This window comes from Chrysemys picta, chromosome 8 (assembly GCF_011386835.1).
Source record: "Chrysemys picta bellii isolate R12L10 chromosome 8, ASM1138683v2, whole genome shotgun sequence".
Lineage (NCBI taxonomy): Eukaryota > Metazoa > Chordata > Testudines > Emydidae > Chrysemys > Chrysemys picta.
The window spans coordinates 89,199,031-89,223,515 of NC_088798.1; the positions used below are offsets into that span (position 1 = coordinate 89,199,031).

General features: G+C 51.6%; 1 protein-coding gene across 3 annotated transcripts in view; it reads right to left on the reverse strand.

Moving 5' to 3' along the window:
- The window catches only part of ABLIM3 (actin binding LIM protein family member 3), a 116,303-nt gene that overhangs the window by 10,115 nt on the left and 81,703 nt on the right, over nucleotides 1-24,485 (reverse strand). For 2 of the 3 annotated variants that reach the window (XM_065554936.1, XM_042850814.2), the window contains exons 7-17: nucleotides 19,473-19,560; nucleotides 15,670-15,728; nucleotides 14,142-14,213; nucleotides 13,495-13,650; nucleotides 10,498-10,527; nucleotides 9,301-9,430; nucleotides 8,182-8,280; nucleotides 6,189-6,239; nucleotides 3,617-3,751; nucleotides 3,217-3,281; nucleotides 2,393-2,540 (exon numbers count right to left, since the gene is read on the reverse strand). In XM_065554936.1, coding sequence (XP_065411008.1) covers nucleotides 2,393-2,540; nucleotides 3,217-3,281; nucleotides 3,617-3,751; nucleotides 6,189-6,239; nucleotides 8,182-8,280; nucleotides 9,301-9,430; nucleotides 10,498-10,527; nucleotides 13,495-13,650; nucleotides 14,142-14,213; nucleotides 15,670-15,728; nucleotides 19,473-19,560 — 1,033 coding nt within the window. The remainder of the gene's footprint in view (nucleotides 1-2,392; nucleotides 2,541-3,216; nucleotides 3,282-3,616; nucleotides 3,752-6,188; nucleotides 6,240-8,181; nucleotides 8,281-9,300; nucleotides 9,431-10,497; nucleotides 10,528-13,494; nucleotides 13,651-14,141; nucleotides 14,214-15,669; nucleotides 15,729-19,472; nucleotides 19,561-24,485) is intronic. The other variant, XM_065554937.1, reaches the window with a different exon arrangement.

Genomic DNA, 24,485 nt, shown 5'->3' on the forward strand with positions numbered 1-24,485 from the left:
GGCATATGTCCTCTTCCTTGCCCATCTTATTTCTTCTCTTTCCTAACCCTCTCCTTTTTAGCTTCTGTCTGGCTTAACTGGCCAAGACTATGTATTTTGCAACAATGCTGTAAGTTTGTGACCAGAAAGAGGCAGCTAAAAGTAATGCCCTAACCAGCGCAATGCTGGTACGAGTTTGCCAGGTCTCGGATTGGTTGATAAGACCATGACGGGCCTGTGTGTCTCCAGCAGAGAGGTTGCAAGTGAAAGTCAGCACCAGAGACAGAAGCTACGTTTTCCATCTTTGCTGTTCTTTTCTCTCCCTTTGTGTGTTTGTCTTGTTCTGTCTTCTCAGGAAATGAGACTGGACTTTAACAGCTCCAGCCCATCTCAACTAACTTCTCTTTTACTTAAAAAGGAGTTATTACCATCTCTCATACCACCTAAGAGACTGTCTAACAAAGGTTTTTTTTTTAAAGGGAATGAGGGATGTTGCTAAAATGGAAGCCTAATTTAATACTTGACATTTCAAATGCTTTAACTAGTTTTCCATCTTTTTCTGTATCTTTAATAACAGGTTACTAAGGATTTTTAACACGGTGTTTGCCATGGTACTAAACAGGCTGATTGAAGTCTCCATATACCAAACCCCAAACCTTGTTTAACACTGTTTAATGTTGGACAGAGACTGGGTCATGTTAACACCTTTGACTCTCTGTGCCCCTTTATTCCATCTAAATTAATGCAACCCCCCTGAAGGATTAGCCCGCATTTTACAGATGTGGAAACTGAGGCACAGAGCGAGAAAGGGCCACACAGTAAGTTGGTGGCAGAGTGGGGACCAGAACCCAGAGCTTCTGATACCTAGACCCCTACTCTAACCACTAGACATGCTCCCTCTCTACAAAGGCCTGAGAGCAGGGATTCAGGTGGGCCCATCCTCCATGTCACTATTAGCAGCTCCTGCAGCATCTTGCAGGCTTGGCCACTGGGGCTGAGGGAGGTGGCTCTGCCCATCTGCAGAGGGGAGACTGCATCTAAAGCTTTGAGGAGACTGCAGCCTTGGGCAGCTCAGAGCTGCCTTTTAAGACCACAGTTACTCTGGCCATATGGAGAGCTGCTAACCTGTTTGTTCACAGTGGCAGCAGGTTCTGCCTCTGCTGCTCCCTCTCCCCCGCTCCCTCCCCCCCCGAGAGCTGATGCTATTATGGGACCTCAGCTAGAGCGGCAGGGCTTGTGCATGGGCTGGCTTCTCCCCCTACCCTGGGCTTTATATCCCCTGGCGGACTTGACTCCAGGCAGCCCTGAATATCCCTGTTTTCAGAGACTGGCACTACTGAGACCCCATAGCAAGCAGGGGCATCAGCACCAGAGCAGCCAGCAAAGTCCTCCATAGGAACTCAGTCCAACCAAGAGGCCAATTGGAGGATGAGCTGGCAAGTTGTCTATGGTGCCATCTAGTGACCAGCCTGTGCAATTGCAGGTGTGTAATTCCTTTGTAGGCCTGAATTCCCCAGTCCACAGAAAATGAAGGTGGGACTGACTGTGTGGCAGCCTACAAACGTGCAACCCTAACTCACAATGACGAGGGGTTCCCAGAGAAACTCAGACAAGCCCAACGATCTCAGGAGCTGTATTTGTCTTTGTGTTTGTCATGGTCATTTCTTTGCCTCATGGATATAGCTATGGGACCAAACTAACACGAGCTCTGGTCTCCTCAAGGCTTCTCCACCTTCTACTCATTCAAACACCCTACCAGATGATATGATGTTATTCTGGCTCCCTGAGGCATTCAAAAAACCAAGCCCAAGCACCAAATACCTGAAGCACAGACCCAAACACTGGGCCCTGCATGCCGCATAGGGGCACGTGTGTAAAGGACAGATGGTTCCCTGATGCAGCCATCAGAGGAACGAGTTGTCCAAGACTAATTTCTTGGGGCAAACTATGTCCCTTACAAACATCCAACCTCTCCAGCCGTTGAAAGGCCCTGGTTCAGGTGTCCTTCTTTCCCCACCATGTCAACACCTCATGCCAGGTCATGCCCTTGTCATGGAAGTAGAAGTGGGAACATAGTATGAGGCGGGAAGAAGAGATGGCAAAGCCAATGGCTGATTTTTGTGATGTGGCCATATAGTCTGAGACCCACCAACTCATTTCCCGCCCCTCCCGGCCATAGAACAGCCCCCTGCTGGGAGAGATTGCTGGCCAGCCCCGTGGATCCTTTTACGCTCACATGGCTGGATCTAATCCAGCCTGTGTAGATCTGGGCATCGGGGGTGAAAGACTGTTTATCTCATTCACAACCCCAAATGTCAGCCAGCTCCCAACCAATTAGAAACCACAAGCTCTTCATCTTGTGTGAGCCAAGAAGTCCGCCGACTGCTGCTACGGTGCTCTTGGCATTCCTTACAGCCGTTCAGTGAGCTCTCGTAGCCGACTGTGTGCAGGGCCTCTCTGCTGCCGGCTGAGCTGCGTGGCGGCGTCCAGGGATCAGCGTAAGAATTGGATCGTGCCTTCATCTCTTCCTTCAGGATCAACCTGCCGATGCCGCTCTGGATCTAGGCACCACGAGGGGAAACGGAAAGGAATACGCTTCAGACACAGGTGGGAAGTTCTCTGCCAATCAGCAGCGGCAGCACCACCCCGCCATGGTGTCAGCACACAATGCCACTAACACTGGACTTTCCTGGTCCTGCACTCAGAGCAGGTAAGGTGCCTCTTGGTGAGCACAATGGTTCCTTCCCCTCCCCAAGCAACACCTGCCCCATAAGGCAGCTCCACGCTCCCCCTGGTCACATTTCATAGGAGAGGGTTCTTGGCCAAAGTCATTAGGTCTGCGGGTGCCTGCGCAAGGGAGGGGAAAGTCCATGAAGGGAAGGAAGGCACCAAAGAACAAGTGGGCCTGAGTGGCCTAGTGCATTGGCTTCCCCTGGGAAGGCCGCAACCTGGAATGGAGGGGCCCACAGCATGTGGATGGCCCAAGACCCACTCCTGGAGCAGAAGCATTTGGAAAAGGCAGATGCCACAGATTTACTCCAGTTGTGATCTCTGAACAAGGAGACTGGGCCAAGGTAGTCTTTCCTGGCTCTCTGCCATGATCCCTGCCAGGGCGTGTGGCCTCCAACCTTGCTGCCAGCTCTCTTCTCGTCTCCTCTGTTGCATTTCTCTCTCAGGGGAGGAGTTGAGAGGAGATGCCAGTGGGTAGGTGGGGAAAGGATGGAAACAGCCACTCACCTTGTGCATCCCCCGGTCAAACCCATCCTCTTCTCCCCCTGATGAGAATCTGCGGGCTCGCGGTGCTGCAAGGAGACAGGGGGCAGGCCCAGTCAAATGCACAACATGGACAAATACAAACAGCAGGCAGACACCAAGGCGTGATTGCTAGCGATGAGCCCCAGGGTGAATGTGCATGGCAAATAACCCAAAGGCTTAGGGGACTTCAGGTCCAGGGTTCTAGATGTGTCATCCATCAGTGCCTACCCTCGATTTAATTTACATGCCCTCAGCACTGGGCCTTCCCTGGGGAATAAAGGCTCAAAGCCAACACCTCCCAGAAAATGACACATGCAGAGGTTGTTATTGGGTTTCCTGTGGCCTTGGCTGCACCCAGGGCAGGTCTGGCTCCCTGCGTTACCTTTGGGCGAACTTTGGAAAGGCCAGTACTCGGATTCTGAGTGGTAGTACGGGTCCGGGGAATAGGCTGGGCTGTATTTGGAGGATTGTGCAATGTCTTCGCTGGTTTTGCTTTTCGTAGCTGCAGGTAGATTGTCTGCAAAAGCAACAGAGCACGAGATTTAGGAAGGAAACCCAAGCTCTGGAGGAGATGCTGTCAGCGTCACCATGGCCATCCCACACAGACAACCAAGTGCCTCTCAGCTCCAGTAAGTGGAACCCTCCAAACAGGCTTCAGTTTGGAGAAAACAGTTATGGCGGTGCTTCTCCCCAAAGCCTGAGGGGCCAGGTATGTCCCCCAAGCAAAGGGCAGCCAATGGAGGTAGCAAGCTGGCTGAGGCGGATGGGTCACCCACCAGACCTGGAGATCCAGCTGGGGGCGTGGCACATCCCCCTGCTCCACTCTCCCCAGTGGCTTGAAGTCTCCTGTCCTGATTGGTAATAGTCCACGATCAAAGTGCTGGACAAACGTTAACTGATCACACCTGGCACCGCCGGGAGGTCAGTAACATCGCCCCCATTCTACAGATGGCGACGCAGGGGCACAGAGAGGGGAAGTTAAGGTCACACAGCAGAGCAGTGGTAGAACTGGGAACAGAACCCTGTAGCTCCTAGCACCCAGCCCCAGGCTCAGTTGCAAACAGCTGCTCTGCACAAAATGGGTCGGAATAGGTTGCCAAGCACTCTGATTGTAAGGGCGCTGTCCCGTGCGCTCCACGCCAGCCTTGCATCTTGCTCCAAGTCCACGGCGCTGAGGTGCAAATGCCGTGACATCATGATGCAGAGCCTTTGGCTGCCAGGCTGAGTTACAAGGTAGCCATCAGAATGGTGCTGATCAGAGCCCACTGTGATGTTGGCTGGTCCTAATTTCTTGCTCTTCCTCTTTAACCTACAATTTTCCTACTGCGCCAACCAAGGAAGCAGGAAAACACAAGGGCTACTGAGATCAGCTGCTCCTCCCTCCCTAGGTAACCTTGCCTCAGGAATGCAATGTCATCACCAGAAAAGGGCAGTAAAAGTGCCATGGTGACCTGGGAGCCTGAGCAGAGATCCAGAGGCAAGGAGCACAGCCCCGGGACAGTGCAGAGGGAAGGAGTGCGCTTCCCAGAGGGCATGTTTGAAGGGATGGGGGGAGGTGACTTTGGCAGTACCAGGCTGTGAGGAGGCTGTGGTGGGTTGTGTGTGTGGGAGGGGTTGTCTTTAGTTAGAGCCATGAATACAGGCCTATGGCTCCTTTGCTGAAGAGCTACGGCCCGCAGCAGCAGTGGGATGGGGTCACCCCCCTGTACAAAAGGACTCTAGGTTGGCTTCAGGCCACACGGCAAACGTTGGAGGCTCCTGCTCCACCATTAAGAAAACAAAATGGCTGCCTCTTCAGAGCTAATCTCTTCCTCAGCAAGCATGCGAAGGGCAGAGGGCACCCCTGCAGGATTACTGCCACCTTGGCTTATGGTGAGCTGAGAGAGATGGTGCCAAACTCAACCTCAAGGCCTGGCCAGCTAAGAGTGCTCAGAGCCCCCCAGTAACATAGCAGGGGTCAGTCAGGAGAACACAGCAAAGGCAGCTACTTACAGCGCGGAGGGATGCAGACAGCCAGCAGGGGGTGTTAGGGGTGTTAGGCAGACAGGACAGAAGAGACGCAGGGAGGGAGAAAGGAGAGACAGAGTTACGGTTTCACAGGGAAAGCTGCTACACAAAGCAAGTTGGTGAGCACACAACAAGCCCTCCTCAGCAAGGGCCTGGCTGGTGCCAGGCGCCCTTGTGCCACCTCCCCAGACATCCCCCACTCCCACAGCCCCAGCCCTCTCTACAGGTTACCGACTCTCTCTTTCAATCTGTAATGTCCGCCTGGGACGGTCAGAAGTTTTCAGGAAGTTGGAATTCCTTTTTTAGTTTTTTCCAGGTAATTTGTATTATGGCTAGTGTTAAAAAAAGCACATACTGCTCACTCCTCTCTCCTCACAGTTCTGCCAGTGCACCCTGACCCGCAGCACCCTCTCATCCCTTGCCATTCCAGTCCCCGTCTCCCCCTGCCATCCCTCAGTCCTGACCTACAGCACCTGCTTTCCCAGCTTTGGCAACTGCTGACACTGGAGACAAATATCTAACCTGCTGTTATATTTGAGGAGGGGATTGAACCCCCAAGTGACAAGTAAGCAGATAGATCTCCTGTGCTACTCAACTTCTCACTCCCACCCCCTGGGCTCTTTGCTGAAGGCAATGTGAAATGTCATAGCTTTGTGCCTGCACTAAGTCCCACGCCCAAGGTTGCCAGCACCTCCAGCCTTTCTCGCCACCTCCTCCTGCACCTGCCAGGGCAGCCCCATGACCTGACTCTCTGCCTAACAATGGCATTCCCCTCTGTCCTAGATTAATTTTATCTCGGTCTCACACCAGTGTAAATCTGGAGTAATCCTGTCCCAATCCAAGGAGTTACTCAGCAGTGTAACTGGTCCCTAATCTCTGTCTGGCTCTTCCGATGCCAGGACTATTAAGTAATTGGCAATCACCCCAAAGCAAGACTCAGACTATACCGTGTCGTTTATAGATGGGGGGTTTCCGGTAGATGTTACTCTCTCCGGCAGCTGAAGGAAAAAAGAGAGAGAGAAGAAAAGAAAGAAAAGAAAAGAAAGAGAAAGGACATGGAAGTCAGTGTGTGTTTGCTGGGAGCAGCGGATATGGAGAGGGCATGGAAGAGGAGATGCAAACGCCCAGTCACTCATCTGTTACGTTCAACGTTTTTCATCTCCATGGACTTTAAGTAAAAAAATGCAACCTAGTTCCAAGGCATTTCATCAAAGATGGATCAGGGTCTGGTTTGGCTTACGAGATGGGGGAGAAAGAGGGTTAAACCTGTTTTGGAAGCTAAGCACCCAGATACTATAGTGATGGGTGCTACAGAAAACCCTAGGGTGGAGAGGTAGTGTGTGTGTGCTAGAGGACATGCAGTGAGCATGCTCAGTGTTAACACCATGCACTGGCACTGACAGAATGGCAGATGCTTCTCCTTCCTGTCCCCGCTGTTGGCTCTTCTCAGACAAAGGTGTCTTGGAGGGGAAGAGAGAGGGGACACCTAGAGACCAAGGATCTGGGGGTACCTCTCTGTTAGTCAGCCCCATGGAGTGGGCTGTTACTGATGGATTTTCAGGAGGGAGATCATTTCTTGGGGGCACAGGTGTCTAGAAGAACTATCCATGATCCACCTGAGAGCAAACCAACATCAGCCAAAGCCTCTTTCAGCAAGGGAGAAATAGAGCTAGCTGGGAAAGGGAAGCTACCTGGAGACCGTGCCTATAGCTATCCTACCAGCGCGAGGGCCTATCAGCTGAGCTAGCGGAGCAGGGATGGGGCCATCCATAAAAGACATCAGCAAAGGGGCAGGGGAACTCCGGTCCGCACATATAGCTGTGGTGGTGGGGTGGCTGGACAGGGAGAGGGTCGAGATAGGGCCATTGCAGGGAGCATGGGACCCTGCAGGTGTGTGTAGAGCTGGTCACCATGGTGGTGGCTGCGGCCATGGATTGGTTACATGGGCAAGCATGAGGAGAAGGCTGTGAGGCTGCAGCTCCAGTCCAGGCCCTCGGTATCCACCTTGAGAGATGCTAATTCTGTACTATGTATGTGCATATTAAAAGTAGCCTGGATTTTTTAAACACCTCCCCCAAAATCTGGGTACCTTTGGTCCCAGGTCACCAGCTCGGCCCACTCTAGAGACAAGGGCTAACTGCAACATAAGGAATCTAGGTTTGCAGTCAGCACCCCACCACCCAAGTCTGGGGGTTTCATCTCAAAGGTGAACTTGAGAGCCAGTTAACTGGCTTTAGAAGGGGGGACAGGTCAAAGGTCCCTTGAACTTATTAGGGTGGGTTTCCTTTACATGGACTGAGTGAATAGTTTTGGATTTGACGAATGGTCCAGTCTGTTCCTGTGACTGCAGCTGAGAGAGGGAGTGAGTACCTTCTTGCTGCCCTATTGTGTATCCTGAAGAAGTGGGACAGGTGCTTGTTTCCCTCCCAACCCCTCAGAAGATCAGTGGATGGATTGAGGGGGCAGTGGGCCTTACCTGGTGGCCCCCTGGAGTCCCTGCTGGAGGGGAGCAGCCATCTGGCAAGCCCAGAAGACTCTGGGGGAAGGGTGCACCGGGCCCTAGGGGGAGTAGGAGGAGTATAAAATAAATCATCTGTAAAGAATGGGTGTAGAAAAGCTTCTAATCAGAAAAGCTTTGCCTTGTGATCCTCTAGGGAAGGGAAGGCAGGGTCCTTGCAGGGAATTTCACTTGGGGGGGGGGGTGCAGGAGGCAGTGGGAAATGGCAGGGGAGGTATAGCAGACTCTGGACGATGGGAAGTTTAGGTGGGGTTAAAGCTGCAGGTCTTGTTTATGGATGGCCTTTACCATGGGGCGTGTCCTGCTGCTGCTAGCTGATTCTAGGCAGGCAGTGGTGCTACTCATGCAATACACACGTACAGCACATGCATGCATGCAATAGACACAGTGCTCCCCACAGGCCAGAGGTTTCCAGAGCCTACCTGGAATGTGGAAATGCTTGGGAGCTTGGTATGAGGTTGGAGTAGAAGACCTCACATCTAACTGGCTATAGTAGGGGGAGCTGCGCCCACTCTCTGTGCCTGGAAAGCACGGATCGGAGGGAGTGACAGTGATTGAGAGAGAACAAGAGGCAGAAGAAAACTGGTGTTAAATGCAGCCATGTTAGAAGAGCAGCAAGCCACCTGTGAGTCAATGGCTGGGGAGGAAGGGATGGATGGATGGGGGTGTGGTTTCCTACACACGTTGTGAGGGAGGAACTGAGGGTTTACAGACAGGGATAGACGGGAACCAGAGGGAAATCCACAGGTGCATGCCATTCAGGGGCCTAGCCCAGAACCCACTGCAGGGGCCCCAAACTCCTGTCCAGGATTTCCCTGTCATTCTCACTGGTATGGCAAAGTCTTTGATGGCGACTGTGCTAAGAGCTTTATCTACAGGGGTTGGAGCCTTACTGAACAACATGGGGGGAAACCCAGCAGAGGGAAAGTCTGCCAGACTCATTTCTCTCTGGGTTTTCCTGCCCATCCCTCCACCCCTCCCCCCCCCAGATTTCAAGGTACAGCTGTGCCCTTCTTCCTCACCCGAAGATGTGCTAGCCCAGGGTGTGAGGATTCACCCCCAGCGTTGACAGGTACATGCATTCTGATGCATCCCTCGCTTCCCAGGATAAGCAAGTCGAGCATCAGCCGCACCGCTAGTTCCAGTGCCAGCATGGAGCCACCATCTTGGATTTTCTGTAGTGATGGGGCGATGCTGTGACTGAGCTGAGTATGAGACAGGAGGAAGGCCCCAGGGAGCGGAATTAGCTGAACTGGATTGTGCATAAGGCAGCCAAAGGCAGATCACTCCACCACTCTCTAGGGCACACACCCCTCGGAGAGGAAATCCCCCATCCCAGCATCCTGCAGGCACTGTTGAATTTAACTCCTCCTTGTTTGGAGTTGGGATTTCCCAACATGACTTGCGCTGCTGCCAAAGGGATGGCCAAGGCCTCCGGGAGAGGCGTGTGTGTCCTTGTGATCCCAGCACGCTGCTCTGCTGCTCTCCGCTGGCTGTTTTAACTTGGGCCAGGCCTGGTGGTGGGGGGCCAATGTCCTTACCTGAGCGGTAGTAATGATGTGGGGAGCGTGGGATGGTGGGAGACATGCCCTGGCGGCTGTAGGTGGGGGAGTCGATGTAGCCTGGGCTGGAGGCCCGTCTCTGCCGTATGTCAATACTTTCATAGATATCCTGGATGGGTGAAAGGAGATGTGAATAAAGGGCATGGGTCAGAGAAGGTGCATGCGCCTCAGGCTCTGGGGCATGGAGATAGCTGAAACAAGGCCTCATAAAGGAGTCATAGAGTGGGGGAAGGAGATGTTTGTATAGGCAGGAAGGAGATGTTTGTATAGCTTTTCAGGAAGGCAGGGTTTTCTCTTTCCTTCAGGGAAACGCCCCCCCCACCCCACCCCAATGACAGCCAGGGACACTGACTCTTCTCAGCTAGGACAGGGTAAAGCCTTTGTGATGTAAAGGCGCAGTGGGTGTGGTGAGCTGGGTGGTGCACAGGCTTTGTGTGGCTGTGGAATGGGTGTACAGTGCAAAGCAGCCATCTGGCATTTAGAGACAACAAGTCATGCATCTCCCACGTGAGCTCTGCTCCTCTCAGCATGCGTGGGGCTTAACAGCAAGAGCTGACTGGAGTCATGTGTCCCCCTGCAATGGATCTTTGCAAGCAGAGCAGCTGAGAAACACCACATTCCCATTATTTAGTGGTTTGACTTTCTTGGTGCCTGGAGAACTCCCTGTTTGTTCCCTTCCCAATGTCCCCAAAAGAGGGATGCCTCCTCCCCCACCCCAATGCTTTGGCCAAGGAAGGCTGGACATCTCTCTCCAGAAACTGTCAACATTGCTCCAAGATGCAACTGATGGGCCCACCTTTATGTAACAAAGATCTCCCCCCTCTTACACCAGGGCAGAGCACACGGGCCCTGCTCCCTGTTCCAGAGCAATCTCAGGCAAGCATGGCAGGACTGTGGGGCTGGCACTGCAGTCCTAACTTGAAGAAAGCAACTTCCAGTAGAATTACTGCATTAGCATCGTAAGCCAGATTCACTCCCGGTGTAATTCCACTGACTTCAATGGAGTTACACCAAGAAGGGATTCAGCAGCCCAACAGCTGTCTACATTCAGAACCCCCATTGTCAGGCATGAGGGGTCCCCTTGGTCCAGCCAAATCCTTAAGTTATAACTCCATGCAGGTCCCATCCACCTCCAGCCTTGCGGTCCCAGAGGTCTCTGGAGCACAGTGTATTTACCTGAGAATACGGAGACAGCGTTCCAAGGGACTGGAGGGAGCAGGAGGTCCAGAGACAGCACAGGAGGGAGAGAAGAGAGAGGGACATGATTAATGGATGATGTGACTGACCCGGGCCTCACAGCACTCCATCTGCCCAAAATTACAGCCCTCTTAGTGAAACCACAGCCACATTAAAATGGCCAGGCACTGAGGGAAGCCTATGGGAGAGAAGGCTCCATCGATGGGAAATAAATAGCAACCTGTCCCTCCACCTCAGCCACTCTGAGTCCAGGCTGGAGCACAGAGGGGCTGCCTTGATCCCATCCAGCCAGTGCTCCAGGAGAAATGCCTGGTAGAGGAACTCATGGGACCAACTCATTTCTCCCCCTGGGGAAGAGACTTTGGGGGAATTCTTCAGCTTCTTTCATTTGGTGCAGAATATCCCCCCTCCCCTTCACTGGAACTGGCAGGCAGGCGCTCCCATGGTCATGCTGGGATTTCCCTCATGCTGGGATACACAGTGTATGGGAGAGTGAAGCCATCCAAGCTTGGCTTTCCCAGTTTGGAAACAACTGAAACAACCAGCCCTTGGAGCCCGTAAATCAACTCCTTGCCTGCTCGTGTCTACGGAGTCTGACCTGTTCACAGAGCGTCTGGCTCTGCATGTTTGGAGCAAGACTCCAGATACAATGCTAAGTCCAAGAGGGTCTTGCTCTTGCCAACCCAGAGCCCTAGTGTTCAGCGGGGATTTCTCCTCTCTCCTGCCTGTCTGAGTTTCACATACAAATAATGACATTACAGCACAGATGGGGAGGTGAGGGGAAATGCCCTCAGAGGATAAGAAGGGACGGGCTGAACCTGGGAAGCTCCAGATGCGAATGTCTGGCTATGATGCTTCCCTTGGAGTTGGTGAAACAGCAGCAACTAACTCAATGGGGAGGATATAAACAGATGGGAGCTAAGCGAGGTCAGATGGGTTCACAGGAGACACCATCCCACTATGAAACACGGCTTTGTGACCTACTATGCATATACAGGGGTCAGAAGATGCCACCAAGAGCAGCACTGGGCTGTCTGAACAACACACTGAAATTGCATCAATTCAAGGGGTTTACACCAGACAGCAGCGAATACAGCGAGACCCACTCAAAGCAAAAGGCTCCAAACCCCACCCCACAGCTTGCGAGCCCTCGGTAACAGCGTGTTGCTGAGCCATCTGACACACAGTAGCTTCCCATGCTACCTTTCTGTTGCCATCTCAGTTGCACTGTCCCCTGGCTTTGGAGGTCTGTGCCGTTGCATGCCATCCCTGTCTGTGTCATAGGCCATGTCGCTGTCCACGAGAGGCCCTAACATGGCAACCTGCATTCTCTGCTTTATCCAGAGATTGTTTGCAGGCGCACCTCATATGGATGAAAGGCAGCAGAGCCCCCAGCGCACAGTGCTGCAGAGCGCCTCAGGGGGCAGTTGCCTTAGCCAGCTCACAAGCCAACCACCCGTAGACCTGGGACAAAGACCCACTGTGAAAAAGCAGAGGTGCAATGAATCCAGAAGCCAGCAGGGTGTTTTCTTAGCTTCCCCCCATATGGTGCTTTCCAGAATCCAGGGCCCCAGTCTCCTCTTGCCTACACCAGTTTTACACTGCGGAATGTCAGTGACGTCCATGGACTAAATCTCAATTTACACAGGTGTAAGGGAGAGAAGAACCAGGCCCTCAGTGCCCCAAGGCCCTGATCTGAGGCCAACAGGAAACTCAACACAACACAGTGAGGCTGTGTACTGAGCTGTGCTTCCTGGGCAGGTGAGAGCCCCATACAGCTCCAGAACACTGCACACAAAGGACAGCGTCACTGCTCCCACCTTGGTACAGAGGGCACAGACAGCTGAGTGCTCTGGACGGCTGGCTCACAATGAACCCTGGCACCTGCTTCACACTGGAGATTTCAGAGAAGTCATTGCTGGTTATTACAAAGGCCTCTTCTGTGACCATTTTAAAGGGCCCAATTCTGCCCTGAGCTTCTGCAGTCCTCAGTGGGACCTGGATCAGGCAGGATCTGGCTTTCTTCCAGGTCAAACCCATGCACTCATCTCCTTCCCATTTAAGTGGGTGAAATTGTCCAGCAGTCCCAGCCTGCCCCCAGGAGTAGGGCAGGGGAAGTCCCATGCCAAGGGCTGTGTTGGTTTCCTTCCACACAGCTCTTTCTAATATCCCCGTGGACATGGACAGCACCATTCAGCTCCCTGCTCCCTTCCCGTCCCCATCCAGTGGCGTCAGCGTTAGATAAGGGCTGTCCTGCTGAGACCCTTGCTCTGCGGACACTGGTGTGGCTTCCCTGCAGCAGGCCATCTGGTGAGCCTGTCCTGCACCCCATCTAAGCAAGAGGGTGCTCTTTGGAAAATGGACTGCAGGGTAAATAGCTGCAATTAAGGATCAGATTTTCAACAGCACCATTTGGTGTGTGAGCAGTTCAGTTGCACGTAGAGTGACCCCGCTGCAGATCTGTCCTTAGAGTCTGTGCTGGGCTGAGGGTGCTGCGGAGACACCCCCTTCCCCTCATTCATTTCCTAGGCTCAATGCACTGGGGAACATTCCCCAGAGGAGCCATTCCTTGGGGCCACCTTTCTCCCCAAAGCAGTCCCTTCAGATTATGTGGTGTGACCAATCGCCAATGGCCTCCATCAGCATGGGCAGAGTCATAGATTGTCACTAACTGATGCTGTAGCAGTTTTCTGGCTCACTCTTGTGGCCCACAGTGGAGGAGGCTGGGGCCAAGGTTCTCCTGTCCTGGCCCATCCTGGATTTCCAGACAACAGACAAGAATCCTCCTTGGAGATGTTCTAGGCCAGATTCTGTTCTTGGTTCCCCCACTGTAAATCTGAAGTAACCCCACTAATGCCAATGGAGTTATTCAGGATTTGCATCCACAGAACTGTAATAAGAATCTGTGTCCGCCCCCTCCACAATAACCCTCATCAGATCCTGAGGTCCCTGTCTGCAAATGCCAAGACTCAGTACCTCCCCATAGCTATATCTCTCCAGCGTCTCATCTGACGTGTATCTGTGATAGGGCTCGTAGGAAATGAGGTCGGGACGCTGCACCTCGTAGATGGCTTTAATCTTGGGAAGAGCTGCCAGGTCTTTGTAATTAAGGATCTCATTATCCACTTTAGCCTAGGAGACGGAGAGACAGAGGCAGAGAGACGGAGACAGAGAGAAAGATGAGGAGAAAGGGAAGGGAAGGCTGGAATATACAGTGTGAAGCTCCCATCAGAGCAAACAGAACTGGTGTGTCACCACAGGAAAGGTAAAAACGTAAGGAGATGTCCTCATGAGAGGCACAACATTCTCCCAGGAAGAGAAGAGGCAGCAGTGGGGAAAGGGCTGGGTGGGTCATGGTGTTGAACTGCCTTGGCAATACTCTTCCGAGATCTCCCATTCATCACAGAGGGCCTGCTGAGGTAAAGGCAGGCAGACACTCAGGGTAGACTTACCCCCAAAGACCCCTTCCCCATCCCCATTGCTTGCATTGCAGATTGGAATTGAGATCCTGCTGCTCCCAACCTGATCTGTGCAGGGAGATCTCCTTCTCCTGTCCCCGCTGGAACATATGGAGCCACCCTTTCCCCATCATATCGGAGACTGTGTGACAGAGCTGTACTTACACAGATGACTCGGTTCGGGGAACCAATACTGGAACCAGGGGGCGAGATGGAGGTTTCTGATGTTCTTCTGTGCTGTGTGCATAGAAAACCACAAACTGGATCAGAACTTAAGCTGTCCATCATTCAAATCATGGAGATTATGGGACCAAATCCAGCCTTGACGCAACGCAGGCATAACACCATTGAAATCAATGGAATTTCACTTGCTTATATCAAGGCTGAATTTTTCCCCACCATCTAACTCCAGGACAGGGACAGCACCCACACCCCCAGCAGCAGGCTATAACCCTGTGAAACTGCCCAGCAATGCCCTCTGTACTCCCTCCCAATCACTAAGGTTGTTGTATATCGGCATTCTGTCTGGGTTCGCATAGGCCAAAATGTCCAGTCCACTTTAATGGCCAGATTCAGATCCAGCAAGACAGGCCCTGCACATTAAAATCGAATGATTTTGAAAGACATGCAGCTGTTAATCATACCTAATGCTAACTGAGAACACTAGAGGGAACTTGTTGCAGGGCTTGGAAGGTTGAAGAGGCAATCTGTGGGTTTGCTTCCATAAAAAGTTGACTTCAGTCCTTCAGACCACCCCCCACAACGGCCTGTCAGTGAATTGGCAGGCATGGTTTATTCCAGCATTGCTCTGGCATCTTGCACTACAACCGACAATGCATGTTCAATGTGCACCTGAGGACTGTGAGCATGGCCAGCAGCCTCGCCACGGACAAAGGCCTCCCAGTGCTTCTTCTGAATGGCACACAAGGAAGGGGATTGAGCAGGCCGAGTCATCAAACTTTTCAGCAGGGTGGAAAGGAGCTTTACAGCAGCTTGCATCCTGCAGCGTGGCTGTCAAGCTGTCACTGAGACAGCAGGGAAGCAAGGGGCTGATCTGGCTTATCCTGATGTTAGGAAGGGTGCAAAGGCAGGCAGCTTTGATGGGCCATATGGTGACTGCTCTCCTGGCCTGGACCATTCCTGGGTTTGTGTCTACCTACAATTTAACCATCGGAACAAACAAACACCCACTAAAGCACAGAGAGTCTGGCCGGTCTCTGACTCTGTGGGCTGGAAGCATCTCTCCGCAGGGAGGAGGAAATGGCATGTGGAGTATGGAGGAATGATGCCTCCTCACACTGCTCAATAGCACTCCCTGCAGACATTTGCAGAGCTGCAGCTGCTCTTCAAATGGAGTCCTGCCCATGACTCCCCATGGCGAGAAGGATGATGGCTGCAATGCAAAACCTCTGAGGCGGGAGGGGGATCCTCAAAGTTCTGGGTTGCCGAGGACCCTTTGGAAAGCAGGAAGCTGAATGTGCTGACCTTTGGGCCAGGGTCTTGCAGCGTTTTTGGTATGGTGGGTCCCCCTCAGTTTGGGCCTTCCCCTCATAACTCATTTCCAGCCAGGGACCAGAGCTCTCAGGGGCACTTTCAGAGATGTCTGCTTGTCTTGGAGGCACACTGAAGCGTGCTTCTGGCCCAGTCACCTGTCACAGAAACTCCATCAGGAACCTCTGATGCTCCAGCTTACCTTCAATTTCTTCTCTGCTCTTGCTGCCTGTTTGCAGATCGGGTGCCACACTTCAGAACCTGAAAGCCAGGGGAACAGCAGAGGATCAGAGCCTTTCAACTCGCCACTGGAGAGACCAAATTGCCACTCATAGTCAGAACCAGGTGTAATAAGTACCCCTCCATCCTGACTGACAGCACACCCAGTTAGCTTAGTCCTGGACCTGCAAGCAGCTCTGCAGATGCACGTCAATCCTGCCCCCACTATTCTAGTCCTGGACCCCGACAGCTCCGCTGAGAATCCCCAGTCCTGGTCTGCAGCCTCTCCTGCTGTTCCAGTACTGGGGTTCTTGGGAGCAAAGCCTGCAAGTCATATGCATCTTTTAGATCAGTGGGTCTCAACCAGGGGTACGCATAGGTCTTCCAACATCAACTCATCTAGATATTTTCCTCGTTTTACAACAGGCTACATAAAAGCACTAGCGAAGTCAGTACAAACTAAAATTTCATACAATGACTTGTTTATGCTGCTTTATATACTATACACTGAAATGTAAGTACAATATTTATATTCCAATTGATTTATTTTATAATTATATAGTATAAATAAGAAAGTAAGCAATTTTTCAGTAATAGCACGGTGTGACACTTATATTTTTATGTCTGATTTTGTAAGCAAGTCATTTTTAAGTGAGGTGAAATTTGGGGTACACAAGAGCAATCAGACTCCTGAAAGAGATATAGTAGTTTGGAAAGATTGAAAGCCACTGTTTTAGATTGTCAGCTCTTTGGGGCAGGGGCTGTTTTGAGATCTGAGTCTTGTACAGCGCCAAGCACATTCCAGCAAACTCCTTTCACCTGTGATGTAAACTTGAACTTGAATCCAGGTCTCCACAGATAACAAGCCAGTGCAACATCCCCATCCTATATCTATGGGTCTGTCAATGGGAGACCCTGTGAGCCTGTAAATGGTGCGAGTCTGCATCAAATCACCAAGACATGCCAATGGAACCCTCACTGATGGAATACTGAGTGAGATTTAGATGGAATAGCTGCACAGCTTCTGCCGGCTGGGAGGAAAGCGACAGGCACCCAAGCCCAGCAATGTCTCTGTTAGTCTTTGATTTTGTCAGGTTTATTGACTTTCCTGGGCAGCTTCTATATTACAGTGTGGCCACAGGAATGTCCTTGGACTGGGGCTGATGGATAGGGGGGCCGGGCAGAGGCACTGGACCAGTGCTTTAATATGATCCTTTGTGCCTCAAAATAATGCGTAATTCTCCCTTTCCAATCCATTGTAGCCTCTCTAGCTCCCAAAGCCCGAGATTACTGGCTGGTAAAAGTCAGTGTACACTCACAGATCCTCTGTTCTCTTGGCTACATAAGTCATTCACTGTTGAATCTGATTGTGTAGATGGGTAGATAGAAGACTAAAACACTACCAGCTAAATGCCAGACAAATAACTCACCTCAGCGGTGAAGAAACAGATTATTTAAAAATAAACTTTCAAACAGAAGAAAGGGAACTGCAGGTAGAAAACTGACAGAAACAACAAACCTCGACTGGAAAGTCCATTCCCCATTTACCTACCTACCAGGACCTGTGTTCAGGATTCCGTGCTTTTCCTGGAAACAGCGGAGCATTGTCCTGCCCCATCCCTGCTTTAGGTAGCCATATTAGAATCAGCTGTTCCTGGGGTAACACAGAATCTTGAACTCAGGTCTTGGCTGGTAACGTTTGACGTTCACCTGTGAGAGCTGGAACCAGCCCCCAAGGGAATTCAGGATCAGAGTCAAGATGAGAATGTGGCTGTAGCAGCCCCAGACTGGGCATGTACCAACACAATCCATCAGATAGTCCTGGTTCATAAATCATCAATTCCAGAAAACCAGACCCCTTTTCTTCCTTCACCCATTTGTAGGTGTTACATTTTGGGCCCCTGGATGCCATGACAGAACCAGCCTGTCACAGGCCATGCATTAGGGATGACAGCCAGGTGCAGAACTTTCATAAAACACCCCTGCCTCCCCACCAAACAAGGGATGTGGGAGCATGCTGGCTGACATTCCAGCATGACACTAATGGCATGGCCACTCCCCCGTGTTCACGCCAACACGATTAGCATCTCACGGAGGAGTCAGTCAGCCCCGGGCGGAGGGCTCCTGCCACAAATCCTGCAGTGCAGGAGCGGGAGGGACCCAGCCCTGCAATTACCCCACAGACCTACAGGGGTAATTAATGACTCAGGGTGACAGGCAGCTGCAGGTTACCAAAGGGAAAACACACCCTCCCTCAGAGATGGAAATAGCCCCAAAGGCAGCTTCAGCAAGGGATGAACATCTCCAGAGACCCGATTATTTATTTCCTTCTTGCTGAAACCAGCCACCTGTGCTGCATGGCTTAACACTTTCAGTGCCGCACTCAGCAGAACCTGGAAACAGAAGAGGGTTGGTTTTGTGGTTAAGGCACTGGAGTGGGACCCGAGAGATCTAGGTTCAATTCCCAGGCTCACTGTGAGAGCTCAAACATGTTCCTTAAACCAATAGTGGCCACTGATTGTGGTGTGTCTGTTTCTCAAGTTGGGCACCCAAAACCTGTGGCCATTTATGAAAATGCTGGTCCTGTTCTCTCTGTGCCTCAGCCTTCCCACTGCAAAATGGGAACAAGGAGGCAGCTCCTTACCTCACAGGAGACAGCAAGGGCTAACCTCTGAACAGTGTGAAATGCTCTAGACACTACAGTGCTGGAGGCCAAAGAAGTTCCTAGATAGGTGGCTCTTTAGCCATGGCTGGGAATCCCCTACCTGGCCCAGTGGCTTGTGTGTTCCAGTGGTGCTGGCCAAGTGCATGGGCAGGCATGCTCCAATAGCGCTGATGAAGTTAATATGTTGTGTGCACGTGCGTTACTGACAGTGACTCTGAGCGAGAAACAAGCTGCCCAGGAGGGGCAATTTCTCCTCCAGGAAAATGGCCCCAGGTCCCTGAGACCTCCCTCTTTCGCTCTCATAGATATGCTCTGACTAGGAATTATTCTGGGGAAGTTCTGTTGCCTGCATTATACAGGTCAGACTATGATCACAGCAGTCCCTCCTGGCCTTGGAATCTATAGCATTTCCTGACTCACTGAGCTGGAACGTGGGAGGCAGGGGAGAGTGGGGTGACTGCAGGGCTGAGAGTTCTGGCAGGGCGTGGTTGGTCACTCCCTCCCCCCACTAGGAAAGAAGGAACATTTCACATAACAAGATGACTGCTGAGTTGTTGTGTTCCCCAGCATGGCTGGTGAAAGCAGCTGTTGGGCTGGGAGTCAGAGCCGCATGCCTGTGCGGCCCACGATGAGCAGACAGGAGCTTGGGTTTGTAGGAAAAGGAGATCTGATCCCCAAAGGGATCCAGTGGGAGATTCTCTGACACCATTGGAACACAGCTAACCTGCATTAACCACAAGTCAGCAACAGCTCTGGGGATCTGGCTGCATGAGCCAGCCAGGACTGGGCCTAATGTGATAGCCACTCCAGAGGGCTCTTCTGGGGCAAGTCACCACAGGGATTTTGACTCCTAGTTCACCTGCTAATTTCCATCTGCCTGCTGTGATTGGGGTAACCCCACTCCCAGTTCAGTGCATCCCTTCATTGCTGGTTTAGAAAGTGACACTAGTGACCATCAGCTGGGGGAGGTTTGCACAAGGCCACTCTCCTGATGTTGCTGGGAATCAACAAATTATGTTACAGGCGGAGTTCAGTGGCAACGGATCTGTGGGGCACAGAGGAGGAGTTAATCTGCCCATCCCACAGCCTGAGCTTTCTCCCCATGGCGAGGGTGTCCATACCTGTGAGATACATCTCCTCCCCTTCTGTGAACATCTGGTGGCAGCGGACGCATCTGGCACAGGTTGGGTGGTAGTGCTTCCCTCCTGCCTACAAACAAGCAGAGGAAAATGGTTCCTAAGCAAGCAGAAAATGCAGATCCACTTTTGCCTCCATTCCTCTGAGCGGGAGCTGCCCAGTCCCCTCCACACTCCTTCCGCTTGCAGTGCAAAACACAAAGCAAGATGAAAGAGCCTAGCAAAGGAGAGGTGGGGCCCCAACAAGGAACCACAGATGGCAGACCAGCCCTAGACACACTAGGACACTAATATCTTTGCCATGGTGCATGAAGAGAACCCATGTCCAGGGTCCCATTTCTTTCAAGGAAACTGAGTGCAAGGTGGATGTACAACGTTACAAGCTCTGCCTTTCACACTCACCTGGCAGTGGATTAAATGACTATCCAAAGTGCAGGGCAGCAGAGAATTAGGCCCAGGCAGCCCCAAACCAGTGAACTGGGGACCAAATCCTGCAAACTTTGACTCCCAGAAGCACACCTCAAAGTCAACAGTATTACTTATGTGAGTAAGGACTTACAGGATCAATTTCTGCATTTGCTTTCAGAAGGATTCTGTAACTGTAGCTCAGAAATGTCCCATTGTTCAGCTATGGAGACATATTTTTCACCAGTTCCCACCCCAAGCATCTCCACTGGAGTTGGACAGGGTGCCCACTTTGGCCCAGGGAGGGGGTCACAGTTGTGAAATATCATAGCAGTGGCATAGGCTTCTGTTTGGCAAACTGTCACTGGGATTTTTACCATCTTGGGAGAGGGAGAGACACACCTACAACAGTACAAGAGGCTCACTAGGTTTCATTTCGCAGCCCATTCCAATGCAGTGAAAGCCAAAATGATTCCTGCTTTATTTTTTTTCCAGCCCTGATTTCTTGGGACTCTCTAGAAACTTTTCTGCTGCCTTCAGTGCAAATGATGCCCAAACTTTAGAAATAACAACCTGCTATTTTCCCAGTTGTGATGTGGCTGGTCTGTTCTCCCTGCACTCTGACAAGGATAATAGGTTTAATTGGTAGCTTGCTTCCACTCAAAATGTCTGCAAGAATTTCAATTATAGACTCATTTGCTGGGCTTCTAAGCTCAGAGGCAGCAGTTGGCTCTGGGCTGTACTGAAACCTGGTCTGTATTGTATACAGCGTAGCCCCCAAGGGACATTTTACGATAATATCAGAAGGGAGAAGGACTAGTAAGGCTGGTAAGGGAATGAAAGAAGAAAGAAGGGCTGTTGTAACTTACTGTATCTAAATTAACTGTTTCTCTTGTATCAGGAAACAATGAGGAGAATGGGATAATTTGCTAAGAGGGGATCACTGACTCCATCATGAGAAAGGTTCTAACTAGATTATCTGTGGGGCACTGATAATCGTAGACAGAGCTTTTCACCATCCTAGTCTTGGCTTCAGCAGCAGGTGTCAACATCACAGAACGCTCCCACCTGACTGGCATTAACTGTCTGTTTCCGGTTGGCAGCTTCATCAGACAGGCCCAGGAGCAAATGGGCCACGGAGACTGAACTCCCCTCACCAGGTACGTTGGCAGGGTCAGTGTGTGAGGGAAGCTCACTCTGCTGCTACCCATGCAGTCCATGTTTTGTAGACAAGCAGAGGAGCTCAGGGGCTCGGGCTTCAAACCCAGCATCCATACTTCACTAGTGCCAAATTCACTTCCTAAAGAAAGGTCGAAAGTCAGAAAAGCCACTTGTGGCACTAGCTGTGGAGGAGGCTCTGACACTAGTAAAGAGGCAGAAGAACGAAGGGCCAAATCCAGTTCTCACTAAAGTCCAGAGGACTTTCCATTGTCTTCACTGAGGGCTGGATCGGTCTCCAAATGAACAAGGACAAGTGGAGCGGTCTCCACTGTCCAGAATGCTTTCGGACCATATCGTTCTTTTAAATACATTGTATATTTTAAATAATCTGTTCAATTGTTTCAAGATTATGCAAATCCTAAACCTGCCCTGCCACTAAAAATCCCAAACACCCCCTCTTCCCCTTGGATTTGTCAGGAGCCCACTCTGTATTTCCCATTGTTCAGAAAGCCTTGGCTATTTTTATTCTTTGGCTTTGGGGAGGTGTACCCCGTGACTGGAATAGCAAGGGTTACTGCAGGTCAGGTCAATGCTGAGCTGTGTGGGGACACAGGCCTTAAATAAGATGGGGCGCTGCCAGCCAGCACTGAGATACACTAGCTGGGCTGTGCAGAGCAGAGTACACCACAATTCAGGCCTATCTTCCCCTCTAATCACAAGCTCTGAAACAACATCCACAATTTAAAACTCAACAGTCCCTCTGCAAGGAGAAGTGATTACACTTCAAAGCAGAATGCAACAATCTTGTTTATTTTGTATTGATTAAAATTACAGCCATTGTAAAAGCCTGCTGGAAGCTGTGAGTGAAGAGAGCTACTCATTATTACTTGGGGTCCCTTAAAGATTCATTAATCATTCAAGGCTGACTGCTCAACTCACAGTCATTTGGAACACCCAGAGGGTCATGGGATAGCACAAGAAAGCTCATTACAGCCTAAAATTATTTAAAGGAGCCTCTTCTATTTTGAGCTCTGCCAGACAAGACAATGAAGGCCTATTGCTTTAAGGAAAATAATTCATCTCGAACTCCTGGGCATCCCACCCTAGCCTAGTGACTGGTTCGTGATTGGCATTGGCTGGCCAGCGGTGCAGAAGGAGCCCTCTTCTGGGCAATGCAAGAGCAGAAGAGACATGGGAGAAAGGTGAGGGGGTCACTCACATTTCGGCCATGACTGAGCAGAGACTGTGAAGTGACACCGCACTGGCTTTCTGGAAAGATAGGTCAAGTAATGCCCAAGGAGCTCTCTGCGTCTCCATCCCTCTGCAGCCTTCACTGCACAGCACATCCACTCCCCATGCCCTGTTTCCCTCAGGTCCATTCCAATAGCTGGATGAAAGTCAGCAATAGAGTCTGCCCAGAGGTATCCCAGAGCCCAGCTGATTTATTTCCAGCCCACTTGGTCACTATTGCACAGTTCCCTTGCCTGGGCACAGGGAATCCCACCTGCCAGTCGCAGCAGAGATCTTGAATAACGGGGCATGGCTGATGTTCAGAATGCTGCACAGACATGAACCAATTCTTCCCCACAGCGGGCCATGAAAGGATCATTATCCCCCCATCGCAGGTGGGGAGGCTGAGGCAGGAACCAAGGATGGAGGTGGATGTGAACAGTGGTGTCAGTTACAAGCTGGTGAGGTGGTGTAACGTGGACACAGAGGAGGCAGAAGAGCAAGGCAACAGCATGAAGAACAGCCTCAGGACGGGGTAAGAAAGTGGAAGGCAAAGCAGCTCCTCACACTCTATATTCCCCCCTCGTGGTCACTCTCTGGTACAGCTCTGCCCTTCTGCTCCCCAAGCACATGCACACTGACCTCTGATGGAATGGATCTAAAGAGGTGAGGTGATTTGGCTGAGGTCCCAAAGGGAGTCAGTGTCAGAGCCAGGGGGAGCTCAAGAATGCACAGCACCCAGGTTTCAGCTTCAGCCATAGTCCCCTGAAGGGGGTGGGGAAGAGGCTGGATGGCCCCGGGGGCTGGGTACCAGGGTCCAGAGACTTTTGCCTCAAAGTCACTGCTTCGGAGCCAGTCCAGGTCAGTAGGGACCAAAAGCAGCTATCATCTCACGGCTCTTTGGTGGCTCCTGCACAGAATGAGGGAGAGAGGCCTCAGCCCAGCTACCACCACAGCTGCTGTCTGGCTCAGCAGGGAAGCCATGGAGACGGTACCCTGCTCCCTCCAGGGCAGCAATGAGGCACACTCCCCTGCAGCTGTCCATATAGTGCCCATCATGGGGGTACACACAGGACCCCACTCTCCAGGACACTAAATTCACTTGAAAAATGTCTTTCAAAAAATAGCCAAGTTGAGTGAGAGCAGCGGCCAGCAGGATCACTCTCCTAGCACCTCTGGATTTCAGGCCCCCCTCGTGTCCCTGAGGGTGTCGGAGTTAGAAGAGCCCTCCATGCCTTCTGCCTAGGACTAACCTGGCATGGGAACCATGAGGAGTCCAAGACACCTCCTTTGCAATGCCCTCCCTGATGAACAGCACTTGGAATGAGCTCCATTAAAGGGACAGAGTGAGCTACTAAAGAATCACACCTAAAGCCCTGCTGGGATGCAGAAACCAGCCAGGTCCTTTGTGCTGAATCCCTGCTAAAAGAACAATACAATGCTGCTTGGGTTCGCTAATACATTCACATAAACCCCTGCTCCTCCTCTAGACTGGCCTGTCTCCCTGGGGTGCTTGCACCTCACCGCTGGCTCATTCCACCAGCCTAAAGGGCGTGGCTAGTGGGCTTGGCTCGGGCCTGCTGCTTCCCCTTGCAGACAGCTCTGCACCTCTGCCAAGCCTTTCCCCTGCTAGTGCACAGCCGCATGACTAGCAGCCGTGTTGGATGTGTTGCCATGGCAACGGGTAGGGGGAGTGGAGTCTGGTTACAATCAGGCTCCTAGGTGACTGTATTGAGAGAAGCATCTGAAAAATGAGCCAGTGTCACCAGGAGAGCAGGGGCAGTAACTGATGGTTATCATGGGCGCTCAGCGATGCCCATGCTATCCCTGAGAGATCAGACATGTGCTGGCAAAGTCCCTGGCCTCCAGTAACAGGGGAACGTGGCTAGGATTGAGGAAGGAGGGGTCCCTTTGAAGAGGCACTGAATTCCAGCTCAGGTGCTGGGGCAAGGCACTCTGTAGACAAATACCACACTGCCTCTGCCTATCCATCCATCCTCGGTGCTCAGATATGGTGTTGGGCATGGTGCCAAATTAGAACCCACACAGATCTCTAGGAAAACACCTATTAGGCGCCCACGCTACATACACATGCTGGCACCTGCCATCTGGGAGGACTGAACCAGGGGATCCTCCTTCACCCTGCCACTTGTGCTAAAGGAATAACTTCCTCAGCTTCGAGTAAGTAGCAGGCTCTTGTAC